This window comes from Nycticebus coucang, chromosome 7, assembly GCF_027406575.1.
Source record: "Nycticebus coucang isolate mNycCou1 chromosome 7, mNycCou1.pri, whole genome shotgun sequence".
NCBI classification, from domain to species: Eukaryota; Metazoa; Chordata; class Mammalia; order Primates; family Lorisidae; genus Nycticebus; species Nycticebus coucang.
In genome coordinates, this window is record NC_069786.1 from 97932875 (window position 1) to 97955673 (window position 22799).

General features: G+C 42.7%; 1 protein-coding gene across 1 annotated transcript in view; it reads left to right on the forward strand.

Moving 5' to 3' along the window:
* The window catches only part of LOC128589915 (aldehyde oxidase 4-like), a 54694-nt gene that overhangs the window by 23229 nt on the left and 8666 nt on the right, over positions 1–22799 (forward strand). Inside the window, exons 10-19 of the mRNA XM_053596791.1 lie at positions 4652–4776; positions 6558–6691; positions 7881–7968; positions 8270–8356; positions 8541–8732; positions 9849–10076; positions 13752–13847; positions 15849–15977; positions 21464–21538; positions 22683–22735. Coding sequence (XP_053452766.1) covers positions 4652–4776; positions 6558–6691; positions 7881–7968; positions 8270–8356; positions 8541–8732; positions 9849–10076; positions 13752–13847; positions 15849–15977; positions 21464–21538; positions 22683–22735 — 1207 coding nt within the window. The remainder of the gene's footprint in view (positions 1–4651; positions 4777–6557; positions 6692–7880; positions 7969–8269; positions 8357–8540; positions 8733–9848; positions 10077–13751; positions 13848–15848; positions 15978–21463; positions 21539–22682; positions 22736–22799) is intronic.

Consider the following 22799-nt stretch of genomic DNA (forward strand, 5'->3'; position numbering starts at 1 on the left):
AGACAGAGTCCCATTATGTCACCCTCAGTAGAGTGCTGTGGCATCACAGCTCACAGCAACCTCAAACTCTTGGGCTTAAGTGATTCTCCTACCTCAACCTCCCAAGTAGCTGGGACTGTAGGCATCTGCACCAATGCCTGGCTATTTTTTTTTTTTTTTTTTTTTTTTTTGCTGCAGTTGTCGTTGTTTAGCAGGCCAGGGCCAGGTTCCAACCTGCTACCCTTGGTGCATGTGGCCAGCACCATAACCACTGTGCTACAGGTGCCGAGCCTCATCTGATGATTTTATTATGTATGTTAGGTTACATAAAATAAAGTAACCTATTATTTGTTTATTTTTGTTAATAATTTTTTTGAGTGTAACACTTCTTGAAGCAATCTCCAGGATGACGTCCAAGCTTCCTCTGGCGTGTCTCCCAGTAGAAAATGGTTTCTTTCCTTCACCTTTCTTGTTTTTTCTGCTGCAAACCATGTAAAATCTTTGTTGACTTTTTTCATTTTGCATTATACAATACATCTTCCCATTTAGCTTTCTCTCCGTGTCAGAAGATGATGGCCTTCCCCTCTTTCTTGATTTCTGTTTCCAAGATTGCTCACAAGCTGAGAGATGAGATTTCTCCTGTAAGAAAAGTATGTCTGTACTTTTTTTCCAGTGGAGCCGGGAAACAAATGCAACAACAACAACAAAAAAAGTGTCAGATGTCTTCCAACATAGTGCTGGAAAGGTTTTTAATAGTCTTAGAGAAGCTCTTGAATTTTCTATGTACATTATCTTATCGTGACAGGTTTATTTATATTTTCTAGTCCTTGATACTATTATTTGTTTTGGTTTTTTGGTGTGTTGTGACTTAGTGCACTGGCTAAGACCTAATTAATATAATTTTTTAAAATAGTAATGCCTAGATCCCACCCCAGACTATAATCTGAATCTTGGACTATAAAGTAAACACGTTAATATTTTTTAAAAAGCTCTTCAGGTAGTTCTAATGTGCGGTCAAAGTCAATAATTATAGCTGTCTTTACTGAGAGAGTCACCATTGATCTTTGGTAGGAGAAAGTAGTATAGTAATTTTCACAGGATCTGTTACTTGCTTCTAAATAATTGAAATGGCAAATGCTGTAAGCTTTTATTTTTTGTTAAAACCTAGGGGAGACCTTGAGAATACTTGTTTCCTAACGTCATTCTGTTTAAGCAGAAAATGTAGACTGCCTTCCAATTATAAAAACAAATCATGACCTCAGAAGAGTCGTTAGATACAAACAGTAAACTCACGAGACGTGCTCAGAAGTCTGAGAGTATCTACTACGTGTGCCAAATATGCATTACTTGTGATGGATTTTATTTAAACAATTAAATGAGATTTTTCATACTCTACAAATTTGGGCTAAATATTATTTGCTAATAATAATGCCCGCTAACATTTATCAAGTATTTACTGAGGCAGACGCCATGCTAAGCATTTTACATATATTATGCTAATTAATCCTAATAACAACACTATGGGATTATTATTGTTCTTAAACCTATTTTAAGCTTCTAAGGAAGCTTACTTTATTTATTACTTACTATTAAATATTTATTAATATATACTAATAAATATTAATAAATATTTATTATTTACTATTATTTATTTACTATTTATTTAAGTATTTCTTACTTACTGTTATTTATAAATATTTATTTATTACTTACTATTAAATATTCAAGCAGAATGACTCTGACAAGGAGCATATGAGTAGCTTCGTTTTTAAAATGAGGAAACTGAGACTTAATAAAATGTTTATATGGTTCATAAGGCTGGGGGTCTGATATCCAGTTAGCAGTAGAAAAAATGGAGCCCAGCACCGCCTGACCCCAAAGCCCTTGCTCTATGCACCATTGCTGCCAGACTCAGGAGTCTGTCCACCTGTCACCTAAGCCAATCAACAGAGAAGCAGATGAGAGATCAACAATTTCACTTTTACTGACAGAAGAGCCAGCACTTCAGGGGAACAGTGAGCACATCTCTTCAATCTCTTCCTCTGTTCTGCTCTCTTGTTTCTTCTTGTTATTTTTATACCTTCACAGTAAAAGCACACATCAACAGTGTTATTAATCAGCATAGTATACATTAAACAGATCCCCCTTATAGGTTACAAAGTCAAAATATCTCTTGCTTTCAAGGTGGCTATATATTCAAAGCATAAATTTACAGCCCCCATTAACCGTTCCTGGATACAGAGTGCCCCTGATCCTTGACCGGTACCATGGAGTCCAGTTCCCCAACTTATCTATGACAGTAGGCCTTGGGAGTAGATAAACAATCTCCAGATGTCAGCACATAGGCTTACCCAGCCTTGTTAGGGCCTAACCAGCCGTGCCTTGCATGAAATGGTCATTCAAGTTCACAGTGGCTGCTGACACCATGTGTATCTTCTTGTTGTTACTATTACCTGGAGGGCAGCAGATTGACAGGGGGCCATTTTGGATTTTGCCATTTGAGATCTTTGCCATTTTGGATTTTGGCAATTGTGGAAGTTCGGCATTTTGGCACTAGTGGGAAATTTAAAATGTGGAGAGAATTTGGGCAGGAATGATGAGGAGTCACAGAGCCTGCCAACATGGAGAAAGGTGGTTTTTTATAAGTTGTTTTTAAACAAGAGAAACAGGTTTATTTCCCATGCACTCATTTAACAGCATGAAGTCTGGAGTCGGGTTGCACAGGCTGGAATCTGTGTGACCTTGGGCAGTTTACTCAACCTTTCCAGGTGTCAGATTCCCCATCTGGCAACACGGAGACAACAGTACGCACCTCATAGGGTTGCTGTGAGGATTAGCTGGACTGATTGTCTGTGAAGTGCTAAGCCTTAGAAAAATACTTAGCATGTTGTAAACACTAGGGAATTGTTAAGTAAATAATTTGAGTGTAAAATATACAACTTTAGCACAAGGATTTTTTTGAGCAATGGAAACCGAGAAACAGTGGACACTAAAAAAAACAAACCAAAAAACTATCGAACCTTCCCCTGATTCACCCAAAAGTGGGGCACAGATTCCCCTTTGTGAAGCCCTTTCTATCGGGAAGGACAGAACAAGAAGCAACTCTAGACTCTTACCAGTGCAGAACACCCATAAATATTTATCTTCTTACAATTTACGACCTCTAGAAGCTCAGAACCCCTTTCCATTGTCTGGTCCCTTCTCCACAAATTGATTGTACTTTGCTGAAATGGTATGTAAGCTTCCAGGTCTGACCAGGCCTGCACGGTTTTTAGTTATTCCTGTGAGCCTCCCCTCCATATGCAAATGAAATGAACCTTTTTTTCTTGTTTAAAAATTTTGAAACAGTACAGGCGATTGCACTAATGTACACAGCTATGATTTAACAATAAAAAAAAAAGAGAGAGAAAAATAAAAATTTTGAAACAAAACTTTTCTCCTGTTATACATTTAAAATAAAAAAATTAATTTGAGTTTACATTAAACTCAGTATATATATTCTGTAAGCACATTTTTGACGGGGATAGGGGCTCTTTCACATGAATCACATTTTAAATAATTTTAAATAATCTTTTGACTCTAGCAAACAATCCATTTATTTTAACAGCACAAATTCCTCTATTGGTATAATCTACAAAATGATAAGGAGATACTGAACAAGCCAAAAATCCCACATGAACCAGTAAGAGAAGGCTGGTTTTAGGTTAAGGAATAGCTCAGCTCTGCCATTTTAAACTTGTAATGTCCTTTAGCAAGTTATTTATTCTCCCTGCAACTTATAATTCTTAATATCACCTAATTGAGCTATATATTATTATTTCCACCCATTTTACAGCTGAGCAAACTGGGACTTAATAACTTGGCCAAACTCACTGAGCAAGGATGTCGCCAGCCACTGTTCACCTGAACAGCCATTTCAAGCAGGGCACTGCTGGTCAGGCCCTGGCAAGACCAGACAAGCACACATGCTGACATCTGGAGATTATTTTTCACTTCCAAGGCCTACTGTCTTAGATAAGTTGGGGGACTGGATTCCATGGTACAGGTCAAGGACACAGGGCACTCTGCACACCCAGTGAAGTGTTAACTAACTATAAATTTACTCTAGAATAAAAATGCTTTGAAGATATAAGCCCTTTAAAATAAGATATTGTGTAACTTTGTAACGTATGAGGGTGAATCAGACCATGTAATAACATCGCTGAGGTTTATAAGAATAAAAAGTAATGAATGTAAAGAGGGGACAGAGCAGTTCTTTGGGGAGATAGCCCGCTGCTCTCCAGAATCACTGGCCTTTCTGTAAATAAAAGTGAAACTGATGATCTCTCATCCACTTCTCTTGATTGGCTTGGGTGACAGCAAACTGATGGACTCCTTGTTCCAGCAACAAGGAGATGGCTGTACCTGGATAATGAGTCAGATTAGTCTGTGCTCTCAAGTTCAGCACAGCCCGGCCACCCGACTACACAGATGAGGAAACTGAGGCCAAGAGAGAGGACATGAATTACCCGGATCACTCAGCTGGTTGACCACTGGGTGGATTAGAAAAAGCGGTTTAACCAAATGACATAAGGTCCAGCTCTCCAAAAGCTAAAGCAGCTCACCCTATAAGCGCCGAGAGCTCCCACATTGGAACACATGATAAATACGGTCCTGTATTTATGCTTTACAGGTGAGGTCCACGTGGAAGGACAGGAACATTTTTACATGGAAACACAAAGTATCCTGGCTATCCCAAAAGAAGAAGATAAAGAAATGGTGTTACATCTTGGAACACAGTTTCCAACACATGTGCAGGTAACAGGGTATCCTGGAAAATGAGATTCCACGTGATATGAGGCCCTGGCACCCAGGCCCACCACTATCAGGGCCTTTTGATTCCTCCCACTCCTATGCCTCCCAACACCCTGTACCCTTCACTTAGCTGAAGTACAGAATGAAGAAAATGGGGCAAATGTGTCTTTCTAATGGTAGACCTTACAAAATGATCTGGAAATTTTGCTACTTTCCAGAATGTAAGGCAAGTTTTAGCTTTCCTGTATCTTTGACATTGTAATTTCAGGGAAGTCAAATGCCTTAGTGTTATATTTAAATATCCCTTGGTGGATCATTTGTCTTTCTATCCTATATGAATGTCCTCATGTACTGGTGATACATCTGTAAAACAATTGCTTCTCTAAGACATTTTCAGCCCAGCTCAGTAAGTAGCATGGAAATTCCAATCCTGTGCCACTGGTTAAGATATAGGGCATTGCCATGCCCAGGGAGGTGAAGAAAAGCTTCTGATATTCCCTCTTCCAAAGTACAGAGTTGTTGGTCCTAGAGTAGGACCAGGGAGATATTATAAAAGCTATACTGGGGGAGGAGTGATGACTCATTGAGGAGGAAAGATGGGAGCCTCTGCATGGAACACAGGTGAGCTGTCACCTGGAGGTCTTGAAGTGGGGGGAGGCTCCATGGAGCAGGAAGCCACCAGCCGCCATGCAAGGCACAGTGAAAGATTGAGGGCGTTGATTCTGAGCAAGGATGTGGCTATGGCCACAAGACAGGTGATAGTTGTGATATGAATAGAGAAGGAGACGTGAGCCTTGCCCCTGGCCTAAGTGGTATGTGATCTCCAACAAGTCATTGGGCATTAATATCCTTTTCTGTAAATTGAAGAGATGGTAAAGATCACCTCTGAGCATCAGAAGCAGCCCCAGTAAAGGATTTGAATAGACGTCTCTCCAAAGAAGATATGTGAATGACCAATGAGCACATGAGTGGGTGCTCAGCATCATTAGGCACTAGGGAAATGTAAACCAAAACCATAATGAGATATCACTCCTCCCCCCCACCGCTAGAATGGCTATAATCAAAAAGACAGACAATAACAAGTATTGGCAAGAAGGTAGAGGAAGTGAGCCTTCCCACTTGGCTGGTGGGAATAAAAATGGCACAGCCCCTTTGGAAAAGAGTTTGGCTATGTCTTAGGATGTTATCTGAACATGTAACCCAGCAATTCCATAACCAAGTATTTACCCAAGAGAGAAGAAAACATGTGTTCATAAAAAACTTAGGCACAACACTGAGCAACATTACTCCTTAGAGCCAAAAGTCCGTCTTAGAGTTCAATGTCCATCAGCTGAAGAATGGGCAAAGAAAACGTGATATCACCAAAGGATTGAATAGTATCTAGCCATAAAAAGGAATGGAATATTGATATGTGCTACAACATGGATGACCCTTAAAAACATTGTGCCATGTGAAAAAAGCCAGCACCAAAAGACCACATGTTTTACGATTAGACTTACGCGAAATATCCAGAAGAAGCAAATCTATAAAGATGAAAAGTAGATTAATAGTTGTCCAAGGGTGGAGTTTGGAGAGAGAGAAGGAGCGATTGCTTAAAGTAGGCAAAGTTGTTTTAGGGAATACTGAAAACAATTTAACATTATATTATAATGACGGCTGCACAGATCTTACTAAATGTGAGTATTTGTTGAATTACTAAGTTTCTTTATGCAGAGGGAAGTAGGTGGATGAGAAAGCACACTACTAAATTGCACTTACGTGGCCTCTGGGACTTACTCTTGCAGGAATTTGTGGCTGTGGCTTTAAATGTGCCAAGGAGCAGAATCGCCTGCCACATGAAAAGAACTGGAGGAGCATTTGGAGGCAAAGTGAGCAAGCCTGCGCTGCTGGGAGCCGTCAGTGCTGTGGCTGCCAGCAAGTAAGCGTCACAGTGACAGCAGTGCAAGTAGCATTAACGCCACCTGAGTGCTTTCAGCCCCACACCCCAGACTGCAGCTCAGGTTGGCCAAATGGAAAGAAGGTCAAAACTCCAACCTTCAAAGAGACACATTTTATTATGAAATACACTATGAGTTCTGCTGCCCTCTGAGGAATGTTCCATTAGCCTCTGAGTCATCCAGTTGGAATATCCAAATACTGGAACACCCATACATTTTCTGAACCTCATCACCACTGAAGTTCACCAAGATAAACTCAGGACAAGCTTAACTTCTCCCAGGCTGCTGCTACAAAAGAAAAACTGTGAACATCTTAGCTCATTGGCTTTCCTGCAATGAGAAAATGTTGTTCTGTAAGAACTAGGTTTGTAATATTATGTTACAATAATATTATTTGGTTGCAAGTTATTTTTCTTTTTATTTCTATATTATATTATATTAAGAAATTATTTGCAGGGTGGAGCCTGTGGCTCAGTGAGTAGGGCACCGGCCCCATATGCCGAGGGTGGCGGGTTCAGACCCAGCCCCGGCCAAACTGCAACAAAAAAATAGCCGGGCGTTGTGGCGGGCGCCTGTAGTCCCAGCTGCTCGGGAGGCTGAGGCAAGAGAATCGCGTAAGCCCAAGAGTTAGAGGTTGCTGTGAGCTGTGACGCCACGGCACTCTACCCGAGGGTGGTACAGTGAGACTCTGTCTCTACAAAAAAATAAAAGAAAGAAAGAAATTATTTGCAGGCACTGGGGATGTTTTATGAAAAGGATTCTGAAAACAAGGAAGGATGAGGTTGACTGAGCCTTGAGTCTCAACCTCTCAGTCTCAACACCCCCATTATGGCAAATATTTTAATGTCCCTTTACTATCTCAAAGTGAAATTCATAATTATACACATAATTGCAAAATAATCATATAATGTCTTAATATAATAAAGAAATAAAAAGGAAAATAAAACCAAATATTATTATATAAATTCTCAGATACAACTAAACTAGGATAATAAAAATATTTTTAAAAAAACATTTTAATCCCCCACAAATTTCCAAAATTCTGTGTGAGGAATGTTATGACCCCCATTTAAAACCAATAGGCTGGATAGTCTCCAGTGCCTCTCCCCACCTCTATGTTTCTCCAGCTTTATGACGCATCCAGTGTATTAATAGAATCACTTCTAACAGGACTGGCCGCCCCATCCGGTTTATCCTGGAGCGAGGGGATGACATGCTGATCACTGCTGGCCGCCACCCACTCCTGGGGAAATACAAAGTGAGTGAAAACAAAAGATCAGCAAACGGCCTAAGACACTGTCCAGGGTCAACCAACTACATTTCACATCACTTGAAAGTGATATTTAGATGCTGCCTAAAAAGAGTTAAGAAATTTCTGTTAGGATCATGTTGCAGTCGGGCACCATCCTTACTGTTCTTTGGGGAGCTGCACATCCAACCTTGTGCATGAGCTACGTACGTACGTATTGAGCACTGTGATCAGAGGTGTTTGTGTCCAGCACATTTGGTTGCAGAGGAGGACGGTCAGGACAATAGCCTTACCTGTTATCACTTTGCAGATTGGATTCATGAACAATGGTGTGATCAAAGCTGCTGATATTGAATATTACATCAACGGCGGGTGCACTCTTGATGAATCCGAGACGGTAAGAGTCATGCTTTTCCCAGAGGCTGCCAGTTGAGCTGTCTGTGCCACACTTCATCTGGATGAATGTTGGTCTTACACATCACATAAATTCCGGGAAGAGTTCAAGTCAGAGATAAAATTCAGAGAAGTGGTTTTGAATGTCTGACAGATGTGAAGTTTTGTTTTGTTTTGCTTTAATTTAGGTGTTGGAGTTCATTGTGCTGAAATCTGAAAATGCATATTGTATCCCTAACTTCCGGTGCCGTGGTAGGCCTTGCAAAACAAATCTGCCATCCAACACCGCCTTTCGAGGATTTGGCTTCCCTCAGAGTATGGTGGTAGTGGAAGCTTACATAACTGCTGTGGCATCTCAGTGTAACTTGCTCCCCGAAGAGGTAAGCAGTCAGAACCCCTAATAAGGCACTGGGAGAATCAGTTCCATTGTGTCTCGAGCACCTCCATATGGCATTATGTCAGCCTCTGGGTAGATTCAAGGAAATAGAGTACATCACTATATATCAGTTGATTTTGCCATGTGGTGAGTCAAAGGCAAAATTTAATGTCTTAAACCAATAGATAGTATTTGTTATGATTCTACGAGTCAGCTGGGTAGCTCTGCTGGCCTGGGCCAGCTCAACCTGATGGCTCAGCTGCATTGCTGCTCCAGGTCCCCCCTCCTCCAGGAGGTAGCCCAGAGCTCCCCAGAGCAGCAAGAACATGCCCACCCCTAAGGGACGAGCACTTGGCGAGTCTCCACCTGCCTCATATGTGCATCGTCTCATTGGCCAAAACAAGACATATGACCAATCCCAGAATCGGTGAGAAACCCCCACAAGGGAATATACAGAGCAGAAAGATGACAGCCATTTGTGCAAACATTTTACTACAATTCACGACTTTGAGGAGCTACTTTGAGAACAAGTAAGACTAAAGCTATGTTGTGTGAGAATAAAAGGATTCTGAGTCTGGAGAATTTTGTCTCACTACTAACAAACTTGTGATTGGGCTAATAATAGTTGAGATCTACTATTTCTCAGAGTCGTTATGAAGCTAACTGAGATCGTGTGCTCTAGACAGGGGTGGCCAGACTTTTTCCTTTTCTACTGCACATTAGAAAAATAAGAGTTGTCTTGGGCCACACAGTAAATGCGCAAACACTAATGACAGCTGATTAGCAAAAAAGAAAAAAAAAAAAAGCCCACGCATACTTTTCATAATATCTGACACCACACACAAGCAAAAATTCCTCACAAAACCAGCCTGTGGCCCACCTGCGCCCACGTTGGACACCCCTCCTTCTAGAGCCTGATTGCATATGAAGTATACAATGGTAGATTCTACTGTTGTTATTATTATGTTTATCCATGCACATTTGTACTTGTGTTTTTAAAACTATTTTAGATAGTTATTTCTTTTTTTAGAGAGACTTTCAGGCATATAGCAAAAATGCATGATTCACGTATGGAACAGGCATCTGTCCCTAAAACCCATTTTATTTTCTCATCTTTCAGGTTAGAGAAATAAACATGTATAAGAGAATTAGCAAAACAGCCTACAAGAAGACATTTAATCCAGAGCCCTTGAGAAGATGCTGGAAAGAATGTCTGGAGAAGTCTTCATTCTATGATAGGAAACTGGCTGCAGAGGAATTTAACACAAAGAATTACTGGAAGAAGAGGGGGCTTGCCGTGGTTCCCATGAAATTTAACATTGGGATGCCCACAGCCTACTACAATCAGGTGAGGTTGGGAGAGGTATCTTCCCATCCACAGCTCTTTTCCAAATGACTGGCTGCCCAGAAAAAGCAATCGTGTGGAGATGGGGATGATTCCTTCTGGGAAAAAGCAAAGAAACTGGGCTGTTTTAGCAGGAAATAGAGTGGGTTTAGGCAAGAGCTGAGGATCACAGAAGTCAGGGCAGACCTGGTAGGTCACCACATCAGGGACTCCAGAAGGCAATCAAGAGTAAAGTCCAGGCAGGGTGTGGCAACTCACACCTGTAATCCTAGCACTCTGGGAGGCTGAGTCAGGTGGATTGCTTGAGCTTAAGAGTTCAAAACCAGCCCGAGCAAGAGCAAGGCACCTCACCCCCACCCCTATCCCAGAGTTCGAGGTTGCTGTGAGTTGTGATGCCACAGTACTCTACCCAGGGTGACAGAGTGAGACTGCCTTCAAAAAATAATAATAACAATAATAAAAGAATAAAGTCCAGTTCAGGCGATTCTGGCCTGGAGTAGCAGGGCCGCAAACATAGGTATTGAGATATGGAGTCAAATGTCAAATCCATGAGAAAACAAGGGGGTCACAACCGGATTCCTTTCTTTCTTCCCTAGTGTCTTAGTGAAGGCAGTAGCGTCATGTGAAGACAAAGCTCGTAAAAACACCTGAGAACAGAGAGAGCTGTAGGATTCACACAGAAACTTGGCGTTACTATCTGGAGGCTCAATGACTCCTCCTTTTTAGTTTCATTGTAACCAGTTTCTTGCGGGGGTAGGGGGTGGGGGGGTGTAGTGTCTTATTCTGTCATTTATCTTTTGTTTCCATCCCCCTTAATTTCTGAAATGTCCCCATAATCACACCCAGTCAAAGGAAAGAATATAGGTCCCCTTCTTGGTGAGACTAAGGTGTGACCAAGCTGTTTCTTACCAAAATTATCTCCTGTGCACACTCTTCCTCAGAGGCCACTAACAAGGTAGGAAGGAAAAGGAGGAGGGAAGGGACAGCAGGGAGCAATGCACTACAGAGAGCACATGGGTGTCTTTTCCCCGAGTGACACTTCTCAAGCCAGAATAACACAAGGTGCCCTTGAAGGAGAAAATTCTTGTGGACTCTAGATAGTTGCTTAAGTTTTTGTTGTTGTTGTTGTTGTTGTTGAGACAGAGTCTCATTTTGTCACCTGGCGAGAGTGCTATGGTGTCATACCTCACGTCCACCTCAAACTCTGGGACTCAAGTCACCCTTTTGCCTCAGCCTCCTGAGTAGCAGGGAGTACAGGCACCCACCACAACACCTGGCTGTCTAATAGAGACAGGGTAGAACTTATGCTCAGTCTGGTCTCAAACTCCTAAGCTCAAGCAGTCCGCCTGCCTGGGTCTCCCAGAGTGCTAGAATTACAGGTGTGAACCACCGTGCCTGGTCTATTTACTTTTTTTTAGACAAAATCTCACTCTGTCACCTTGGGTTGAGTGTTGTGGCATCATCATAGCTCACAGTAACTTCAAACTCTTGGCTCAAGCAATTCTCACGCCTCAGCTTCCCAAGTAGCTGGGACTATAGTTGTCTGCCATAATACCCAGCTAGTTTTTCTATTTTAATAGAGGTGGGGTCTCACTCCTACTCAGACTTGTCCCTAACTCCTGAGCTCGGGCAATCTGCATACCTCTGCCTTCCAGAGTGCTAGGATTACAGATATGAGCCACTGTACCCAGCCTACTTAATTATTTATTTTAATGTTATTTAATTGTGTATAACCACAAAATAAAGACTAAGCTTCTTTTAGCTCTTAAGCCTTTATTTAAAAATGAATCTGCAAATCAAGTAAAAGTAATACTGTAAAGGCCAGTAGTATTCAAAATATGGCATTAATTTCATGTGGTAAATGATGTTGCTTTTCTAAAACTAAATCCTCACTCACAAAATGAAGGTAGTTCTGGCTGCTGCTGCCTCCTAAATGTCTATGATGATGTGATGACTCACTGCCTCACTTCTTGCATCAAATATGCTTCATTAGTTAAAGTACTTGTACCTGGTGCCTAGACAATCATCAGCATAAAATCTAGCATGGTACCTGAAAGCACATGGCAATACTATTCCTGGGTAGTCGTGCATTACGCTTGTTAGATTGTCAAGGAGGTGAAAATATAAAGTTTAAAAGTTCCTGTACAGGGGCTGCGCCTGTGGCTCAGTCGGTAAGGCACCGGCCCCATATACCGAGGGTGGCAGGTTCAAACCCGGCCCCGGCCAAACTGCAACCAAAAAATAGCCGGGCATTGTGGTGGGCGCCTGTAGTTCCAGCTAATCGGGAGGCTGAGGCAGGAGAATCACTTAAGCCCAGGAGTTGGAGGTTGCTGTGAGCTGTGTGAGGCCACGGCACTCTACTGAGGGTGATAAAGTGAGACTCTGTCTCTACAAAAAAAAAAAAAGTTCCTGTACAGGACCCAATGAGTCTGTAAATACACTGCCACACGGAGAAGACTGGGAGAGATGAGTTGGTTGGTATTTTCATGCTTGATGGCAGGGGCACAGGCACAGAGGTAGGGGCCCTGGGGAGTAGGGCCATGTGCAGGACCCCGTGGTAGGGATTGCTCTCCAAAAACCACCAGCAACTTGCAGAACCACCATTGATAGCCCAGCTGCCTCCCTCCTGTAGTCCAGTCCCTGGAGCCACAGGCACATCTGTAGATTCTGCAGTTAGAACACCGGCTTCAGGGATGGACAACAGCAGTTAGTTTGAGGAGGCAGGATGGCATGGCCACTAAGAACACTGAAGTTAGGACTGTGGGCTCAAGCCCTGACTTCCCACAAACTAGGCATCTGGATGTGGCCGAGTCCTCGCCTGTCTAGGTTTCTATTCTCTCGGGGTCAAAGAGAAGAATTTAGAGTGAGTCAATGAAGTCCAATTATTGAAATCACCTGGGAGTTTGAAACTGAGTATTTGGGCTTCACCTCCTGCCTACTACTGAATTAGTGGGGTGCAGACCCTTCCCGCATCATAATACTAAAAGATCAGTGCCTGGAAACAATTCAAAGATCTCAAAATTCTTCCATTTGTCTAAGTATCCAAGAGAGGTGTGCTTGGAAATTTACTCACATAGGTTCCATTTGCTTTAAAATTGATTTCCATGTCCAGGGAGGGAAGAGTAATAAAATGTTGTGTAGATTGGGTCTCTGGAGAGGTAGCTCCCACCGCCTCCAGGAGGCGGACACTGGTGAGAGGAAAGAGGAGCACATTCATCTGCTGTCTACATTGATGGTTTCTAAGGCTCAGATTTCTTGCAAGAAGTTGTCTGTACCCATCAATAATAGCCTTCTTCTCTAGAACGAAAAAGGAGAGATTGGCTTAATAAAACAAAATTGTTGGGCGGCACCTGTGGCTTAGTGGGCAGGGTGCCAGCCCCATATACTGAGGGTGGCAGGTTCGAACCCGGTCCTGGCCAAACTGTAACAAAAAAATAGCCGGGCGTTGTGGCGGGCACCTGTAGTTGCAGCTACTCGGGAGGCTGAGGCAAGAGAATTGCTTAAGCCCAGGAGTTGGAGGTTGCTGTGAGCTGTGTGAGGCCACAGCACTCTACCGAGGGCCATAAAGTGAGACTCTGTCTCTACAAAAAAAAAATTGTTCATCCAGCAACCTTGGCTACACTCAAAACATTTGGCTGCATCAGTTTCCAAACTAGTATTACAATTATTTTCCCCTAGGCGGCTGCTCTAGTCCACATCTATCTGGATGGCTCTGTCCTGGTGACCCATGGTGGCTGTGAAATGGGACAAGGCCTATACACTAAGATGATTCAGGTGAGATAAGCGTCCATCTTCTCCAATGTAGGGGAGCATAGCATGTTACAGTCAACGGCTATTTTCTTGTTGAGTAAGAGAAATACTATTAAACTAAATGCACAAGTCAATTGTAGAACTCATCTTCAGGAACCCAAAAATGCAGGGAGTGAGGGAAATGGGTTTTAGGATTGAGGAAATGTGTTATGTTTTATATAACATATAATATATGTAATATATTATTCCTCCTGCACACCAAAGAACCAAGTCCATAGGTCTCCTGAAAAATGTTATTTGAATCTTCAAAGATAAAACTCGTTTAAGCCTCATGCTGTTGACTTAAAATCATGAAATCCATAAATTTGGAGAGGAGGGTTTTATTTCTTATAAAGTGTTACAGCTTGCAAGCTGGCTGGCTGAAAAGCATAGCCTGTGGCACAAACTGAAAGCAGCCGATTTGAAGGAGGAAGAGTGAGACAGGAATTTATGCTAATCGGGTTGGGTAAGTATACATATTCAACATGTTATAGGAGGAGCTGTGTATATTCACAAAAGGGGGTGCACACATGCGTTGTAAGCAAATATGTACATAATATCCCATGCTCTTTGGGGGGAGAAGACTTAATATTTAAATTCATTAAAATCAGGTTCTATACATCAAAAGGGAAAAGAGTGGGCACAGAGGAAACCTGTGTGCAGCCTGCATAAACAGCTAGGACCTCTGTGGGTTCATGGTTTCAAGAAGGAATGCTAGTCAGTTGTGTCAAAACTGCAAAAAGGGAGGGGAGTCCAGCTGCAGCATCTGGTGATTGGTTGAAATCAGTAGTGCAGCAAGTCTTTGGAAAGGTCCAGTTTCTGTTTAGCCCTTAGAAAAGAAAGTCTATAGGCATTTAGTGAGGGAGGGGGTATAATGAGGCATGTCCTACCTCCCACTCCATCATGGCCAGGAACTAGTTTTTAAGGTTTCTCTGAGGTCCCCTTGGTTCCATTTAGTCAGTTGGGATGGGGCTGGGGATTTTATTTTTATTTCTCAATGACAGTTGTTCAAAGCAATCCTTTGTTCATTCAAATCCTCAATTATAAATGAATGCATTTAATAGAATGAAAAACTACATTCTTAGAATTTTCAATCTACTTAGGAACTTCACATGACTGGCCATTATGTGTGCTAATTCAAAGAAGTGTTTCTAATGTTATGGAAATAGCAAAAAATTACAATAGGAAATTTTCCCTAAGAATTTGTTGAATACGATGTTTGAATTAGAAATGTGCATGAGAAACAAATATTCTCTCCCAATGACAGAGAGTGAGAAGATACTTGGGCCTTCTCTAAATGTATTTTTTTCCTCCCCCAACAAAATCTTTGTGTCTACTAAATATCCCACAAAGTAAGCATAATCTGTTACATTGTCCATAAGCCATGAGAAAAAGATGAAGGTAAAACAGTAACATCATAATCTCACTGTTGCCTGCACCTGTCCTACTAAACTAGATGCCCCAGAGTGACCATCCTGCCACGTGGCTTCCATGACACTGATATAAAAGAAAGCATAAAAAGACACTTTGGTTGGCCACCTGCATCTGAAAAGTATGTCTTAATAGTACCATTTAAAATTTTTTTTTCTCACTTTGTCACCTCGGTAGAGTGCCATGGCAACCTCCAGCTCTTGGGCTTAAGCGATTCTCTTGCCTCAGCCTCCTGAGTAGCTGGGACTATAGGTGGCCACCACAACACCCAGCTATTTTTTTGTTGCAGTTTGGCCGGGGCTGGGTTCAAACCCGCCACCCTTGGTATATCGGGCCAGTGCCCTACTCACTGAGCCACAGGCGCCACCCAATAGTGCCTTTTAAAATTTTCAAATGCATCAATCTGCCTGCAAACCCAGAATGCTAGCTTAAATGTTTGTGCAGGAGAATAGCCAGGTCTATATTCAATTCTAAAAAGAATATAAAGGTTTTTTGATTTGCGGGGGGGGACGCTTAAAGTCCATGAAATAAATACTTTTCTTTTGCTCCTGACAGGTGGCTAGTCGAGAACTCAACATCCCCCAGTCATACATACACCTGTCTGAAACTAGCACCACCACAGTGCCCAATGCTGTCTTCACAGCAGCGTCAATGGGGACAGACATCAACGGAAAGGCCGTGCAGGTGATTTTTCTCTTATTTCTCAGTCACCCAGTGACAATACTGTCCATGGGACAATGGACTTTGTCCCATTCCCTCTCTTATAGAAGATGAAACTGAAACCAAGAAAGGTCAAGTTCTAGGCCATTTGGCTAATTACTGGCAGAGCCGAGGCTCCAAGTCAAGTTTTCTGAGGCTCGCAGTTTGTATTCTCTCTGTTGCACTGGCCAATTTTTCATAATTAATGTTCTCTTGCACGTGAAAACTTTAGGTAAGAAAATCTCTCCCTTCTCTCATCCCAGCCCATCAGAGCAATGCAGGATAATCCCATCCTCCTTGCACGAAGGGCTTGGGCCAGGCAGTTAACCTCTCTAGGAATCCCTTTCCTCTTCTGTGAAACTAGGGGTGCAAATACCAGCCACTTCATAGAATGATCAGGTGGGTCACAAAGACATGCAATAAGGCCACAACCACCACTTCCTTCCCCACCCCTCAACCTCTAAAGCACTACTGATTGGTCATCTACCACCCACGGACCCCATTTCCACAAAATGACAAGCCCTTGGATGGCAAGAGATACTTCCAGCCTGTCAAACATGCCTGTGTACTGTATGAAACACGGTTCCCCAGAGGACACGCCTTGGAAGGCTAGTCCTGGGAAACTATCAGTGAGGAAGAAAGGATTCAGCAGTCAACCACTTGGAAAATGTCAAGTCTTTACCACATTCCACTCATAGAGGCTTATTAGGACATCTTAGCATATTAAAGTCTCTGAAAAAACCTGCAGTAAAGAAACCAAATTGTTTCACTCTGGTTTTTCCAAGTTTATTTAACCATGAAAACAGTTTTAGCTAATATAATACCTCTTAACATCCTGTGGAACAAGTGCCCAAGAAAAGCACTCTGGAAAATTCTCACTTTGATAAAACCTATAAATGATTGAGTCCATTTCTTGCCTTTCATCCGGATGCTAATTGCCTTGCAAGCAGTTTGCAAGGAGACACCTAATACACTACTAGACAGTCTCAGGCTTTGATAAGGTAAGATCACCAAAAATAATTAAAAAGGAGGAAAGAAAAGTATTTTTAGAAAGATTTTCATATTTTTATGATTTTTGATGAAGAGCCATCATACGAAAAGTCATAAATTTGTGTGACTTCACACTTACTTTATCGATTCAACATTGATTTAACAAACATTTACTGAAGCCTACCCTATTCCAGATTCTGTTCTAAGCATTAGGAGTGTAGTAATAAATGAAACAGAACAAAACCCAAAGAGCCTGATCTCATCCAGCTCCCATCCAGGCAGACGAAATACAGATGTATTCAACCAAGTGTTACTTGGAAAGAGAAGCTCCAGCTGGGGGTGGCAGGAAATGACTCTTCTCCTACCCATGGTTCAAGTTTCCTCTCTGGGCTTCTTCCCGCCCCCCTGAATAAAATCTACCTATAGTTTTCTCATTACTCTAAGACCATTAAAGTCCCATTGACCACTCTTTCTCAAGAAACCATCTCATTTCAATAATTAAAATGTTCAGTCCAAAATTCTGAAATGTACATCAGATTACATTGTCTCTGCTACTTCTCAGCGAGGCCTGGAAGTGGGAAGGGGTTGGGAGGGGCTTCTCCCACTTCCCTCCACCTTCCTAGCCTACATTTGATAAAGTCAGAGGATGGAAGGTCATAAATGTAAAAGCAGAACGCATCTTACTTGGCCGGTGTCGCCATGATGTGGCCATGTTGCATCCGATTCCCTCCCCACGGATGCCCTGGGGACTCTGATGTGGGCAGAGCCTCTCCTATGATTTTAACAACTTGTGACCTGGCTCAGTTCCACCCCGAGGGCAGGGAAGGCTGTGCGGAGGTCAAGGTAGCCACAGAGTGAGGTAAAAGTGGAGGTAAGAAAGAAAGCTGGGTGGTGAGATTGGGGTGCAAATGACCATTGTCGAAACTGGATAAAGGACAGGAGGGGGGTTACTGTACTAGTCTCTCTACTTTTGTATATTGTAAAATTTTCTACCTTGCAAAGGAAGGTGGAGAAATCCTTCTGGCATTTGGAGCTTTAACAGGGGGAGGTGATCCTACCGAAAAATAAAGGGTGAGAGAATTCCCTGAAGAAAGGTATTCTGGGTTGGTGGGGTAGGAGATGTGTGCATGGCCCTTGGGCTGTGGTGCAAGCTTGGGGTGGTGGGTGGCAGCTCCCAGCCTGGCCGGAGCCATGCAGGTGCCCCTCAGCCTGTTGGTAGGGGTGGTGGTGGACTGCGTGCCCCTGCCTCTGGAGCCCTATTTGAGCCTCATGCAACTGGACAAGTCCATTGGGACCCGGCTACTCTGTCTACCGTGTACCTGGACCGTTGGTTTGGCAGCTCAACCAGCTGTTTCCCAGATTGATACATGTTGTCCTTCTTGCAAGCTGTACTGTTAAGACATGTGGGACTGGGAATATGATAAAAAAGTTACAAGAACAGCAAGTCACCCAGCAGCTGCTGGAGACATTTCAACTTTTCAATCCTTTGTTTTTCTTGGAGGACAGCTGACCTGGGCACTGGATGTTCTTCTGTATCTGAGTTACTATGGTATAGCTCTGGGAGCAGCTTTCCTACTTCTTGTCATCACCTACCCACTAATGAAAAGAATTACAGGCCAGGTGTGGTAGCTCACGCCTGTAATCCTAGCACTCTGAGAGGCCCAGGGGGGTGGATTACCTGAGCTCCAGAGTTCAGGACGAGCCTGAGCAAGAGCAAGACCATCTCTACTAAAAATAGAAAAACTGAGGCAAGAGGATTGCTTAAGCCCAAGAGTTGGAGCTTGCTGTGAGCTATGATAACACCATGGCCTTCTACCCAGGGTGACTCTGGGTAGAGTCAGCTTGAGACTCTGTCTCAAAAAAAAAAAAAAAGGAAAGAATTACATACTGGCCTCAATTAGCCTTGGGGTTGACACTTAATTCACTTAATTGGGAAGCATTGCTTGGATGGTCTGCTGTCAAGGGTTCCTGTGATCCATCTGTTTGCCTGCCTCTGTATTTTTCTGGACCTATGTGGACACTAATATATGATACTATTCATGCCCATCAGGACAAAAGAGATGATCTGATTGTTCTTAAGGCACTGCGGTTCCATGAAAACAGCAAGCAGTGGCTCAGTGGCTTCAGTGCTGCCGTGCTGGGAGCACTGAGCCCGGTGGGGGCGAGCAGCAGCCAAGCTGCTCCCTGCTATCCTGCTCTGCTCGCCAGATTTATACTCTACATGTCCACAAACTGAATTTGTGAAAAGAAAAGAAAACAGATGACACAAAGAAAAGCACAGAGTAGAATAGAAAATGAGTGAATCAAGTTTATCTAGGAATTATTAAAACAAATGTTTACAGAGAAGAACCCAAAGATGAAGATTTAGAGCATTTTTATCTGGATTTCAATTTAACTATTTGCTAGCAGACTTCTTCCCTGTCACAGAAAACAGGGACTCTTCAGGATTTGAGATGACCTTGAGTATTTAACTTGATGAATTCTTCAGTCCATTGTAATTCTGATCTGAAGTTGTGGGAATTGTGTGAGTTTGGGCACTTTACCCAAAGTGGGAAACCGGATGCATATCTCATTTAAATCAATCTCTTGAGGAAAATGAACTTTTTTTTTTTTAGGGAAAAAAATCAAAGCTGCTACGGAAGTTTGGGGGCTTATTGTTTTTTATTATGACCTTTACTCACCGCCCAAAACTGTAACTAAGGAAACGTCCGGGTTTTTTTGTTTTAGGCAAATAAATATTTTGGCCTATTAAAAAAAAAAAAAGAAAAGAAAGGCATTCTGAAGGTCACAAAAGAATGACAAATGTTCACTGCAGTATCTCACTCTCTACAGGGAAAATTATATTGGGAGACTATGAAACTCTTGAATCTAAAGTTACACACAGAAGTTACGCGCGGTGGTCAGGGCATGATGAAGGGAAGCTCTGATATCTGGACTGGAGTGGGGACTCCAGGACTTAAGTTGCCTTCCCCGAGGCACTCTTCTAATGAGTTCAGCGATGGAAAACTGAGGGGACCAGCAAGAGAGAGCTATGAAAACAGGGATTTCCCTAACACACACACACACACAAAAAACCATACACCATTTCCTAAAAAAGAGGATAGAAAAGAAAGAAGAGAAACCAGGAGGGGGCCAGTAGGGTGTTCTGAGGCTGAGATGAACAGCTAAGGGTAGAGACGCAGATGGGTTTGTGTTTGTACTAAGAGTGGAAGCCGAGCTGGGGTTCCCTGATACCCCGGGGTGAGCAGTTGTAATCTCAGGAGTCCAAGATTTTACCTCACTAACTTATTTTCACTTTAACAATAATCTTTAAAAAAAAAATAAAATAGGAAGGGAGGGGGAGGTTTTGGTGGAGGGAGGTGAATGGGTGGGGCCACATCTATGGTGCATCTTAGAATGGGTGCAGGCGATTGCACTAATGTACACAGCTATGATTTAACAATAAAAAAATAAAAATAAATAAATAAAATAAGTACAGTTGTATTCTGGATCGTCAGAATGACTGCTTTATAACTAGACTACTCCATAAGATCTCTCCCACATTTGGGACCAACAGTGGACTCTGTGGCAAAACAACAAGAAAAGAGCAGAGATGAACTTCCCAGTGAAGAGCAGCTGATGGCAAGGTACAGAACGCAAATGTAAATCTAGTGGCAATCTGAATGAGGAGCGTGGGGAGAGAATCGATCCATCACCTAGCGCACAATAGGCATGCTCCACTCAAAAGTACCTGTGCCACAGCAACCAACACTTTCTCCACATTTCAAGCAGCATTTTGCTTCAGAAAGCATCATCAATCAACTGGATTCATGTTGTTATTTGAGTTTCATTGGCATGTAGATGGGAGTGCATGCTCTGTCATTTTGTGTTTGCTGTGTATTTATAAGAGCTATAACTCTAAAGCAACTCTACCTAGCTTTATGTTAGCATATTTTTAAACATTATAATAAAACTCATTTTAGGTCTACACTGCAGAATCCATAGAATATTTTTCCCTGTGAAGAGAGTCCAAGTTTAACAAACCCTGCTGTCGCAGCCCCTAGTGGCCCCTATGGCACTGGACTCAATCGCCGCAGAAAGGAACCAGGCCTGATGCGGATTAGAAGTACAAGCTTGTAGGAGGTGGGCTAACCTTATTTGCAGGACAGCCCCAGCAACCTCTGCAGTAGCCTTTTATTGAGACAGCACAAGACAGGTGAGGGGAGTATTAGACAATGACTGCGTGCCTAAGGATCGCCATGGGCTCCGGCTCTTTCTCCGCAAGGAGCAGCTGCGGACGAATCACCCAAGGGTCCGTTCCCCAGCTGCAAATTATCTTGCTCAGAGGTTGGCTGGCTCTTGGCGTCCTCTACATCCTACTAGAAGGCTAGGAGGCAGGTTCACACAACTGATGGTTTACATGTGAATTGACGTTAGTAGGTACCATTTTGCTATTCCCTGTGCCTTTTCTTTCTGACATTATTTCAAATATTTATCTTTAGAATGCCTGCCAAATTCTTATGACCCGTCTTCATCCCATCATCAGGAAAAACCCTAAAGGAAAATGGGAGGACTGGGTGAGTGTTCTCCTTATCCCTGCCAGGAAAAGGCAACTCCATCCAGATGGGAAACGGTCCTAGGTGCACAGCTGTCGGGTGATGCCCATTCCAGAAACAAAGCATTTCTTGCCTTTACATTGACTTTTCCAAAAGGGTAAAAGTGATACCTGAGTTCATTCAAACCTGACTTTATTTCACTGCCTAATTCCTCACCAAGTATGACAGCTGGATGGGCTCTAAAGCAAGACACACCTAGGTGCTATCTCTGTAATGTCACCAGTGGCCTGTCACTCACTTCATCTTAGTCCCCGGCTTACTATAACAAAGTACCATAGACTGGGTGGCTTATAAACAACAGAAATTTCTCTCTTACAGTTCTGGAGGTGGGAGGTCCGAGATCAAGGCACTCGCAGGTTCGGTGTCTGGTGAGGACCCATTTCCTAGCTCATGGATCATGCCTCCTGGCTGCATCCTCACACGGGGAAGGGACAAGGCAGCTCTCTCTGGGGCCTCTTTTATAAGGGCACTAATCCCACTTAGGAGGGATCTGCTCTGATGACCTAATCACCTTCCAAAGGCCACATCTCCTCAGACCATCACATGGGGCGTTAGGATTTCAAGCATATTGAGGGATACACAAATGTTCAAACCCCCTCAGGCCTTTGTTTTCTCACCTATACAATGGAGAATATAGTACTCCTAAGATCAAAGGATTACTCTATTTTTAATAATGACTATTATTATTATTATTACCATTTTTATTATTTTCCACCTGACCCAGTTTACCCTAGCAGGAATGCTGATATAATCATATATTCCAGACAGCCAAATGATTTGAGAGCAAAGTGGGAACTAAATACATATATACATAACCCTCTCCCTAATTTAACATGCCCAAAAGGGTGAAAAGTATTAAACTTTACGCTGTGGAACCCTCCAAAACAAAGGGTCCCAGAGCAGAGCTAGCAGCTGCCTTTGAGCACCTGCCTTTGAGCACCTGCCTTGAAAAGCATAACCTATAGCTTGTAACCAGGCCTGAGTCTCCCTTAGGAAAATGTGTGTGTAGAGCCTGGGGCACACAGAGCAGGCAAGCCCAGCATGGAAGGCGTTTTTCATTACTAACCCTAATTTATATCTCTTTGTAACTAATCATCTCTTTCAGGTTGCAAAAGCCTTTGAAGATTCCATCAGTCTCTCAGCTACTGGATATTTCAAGTAAGAGACATTTTTATTTTGGCTTAAATTATGCTTTGGCAGCGACAATGTGCGCTCATTAGCC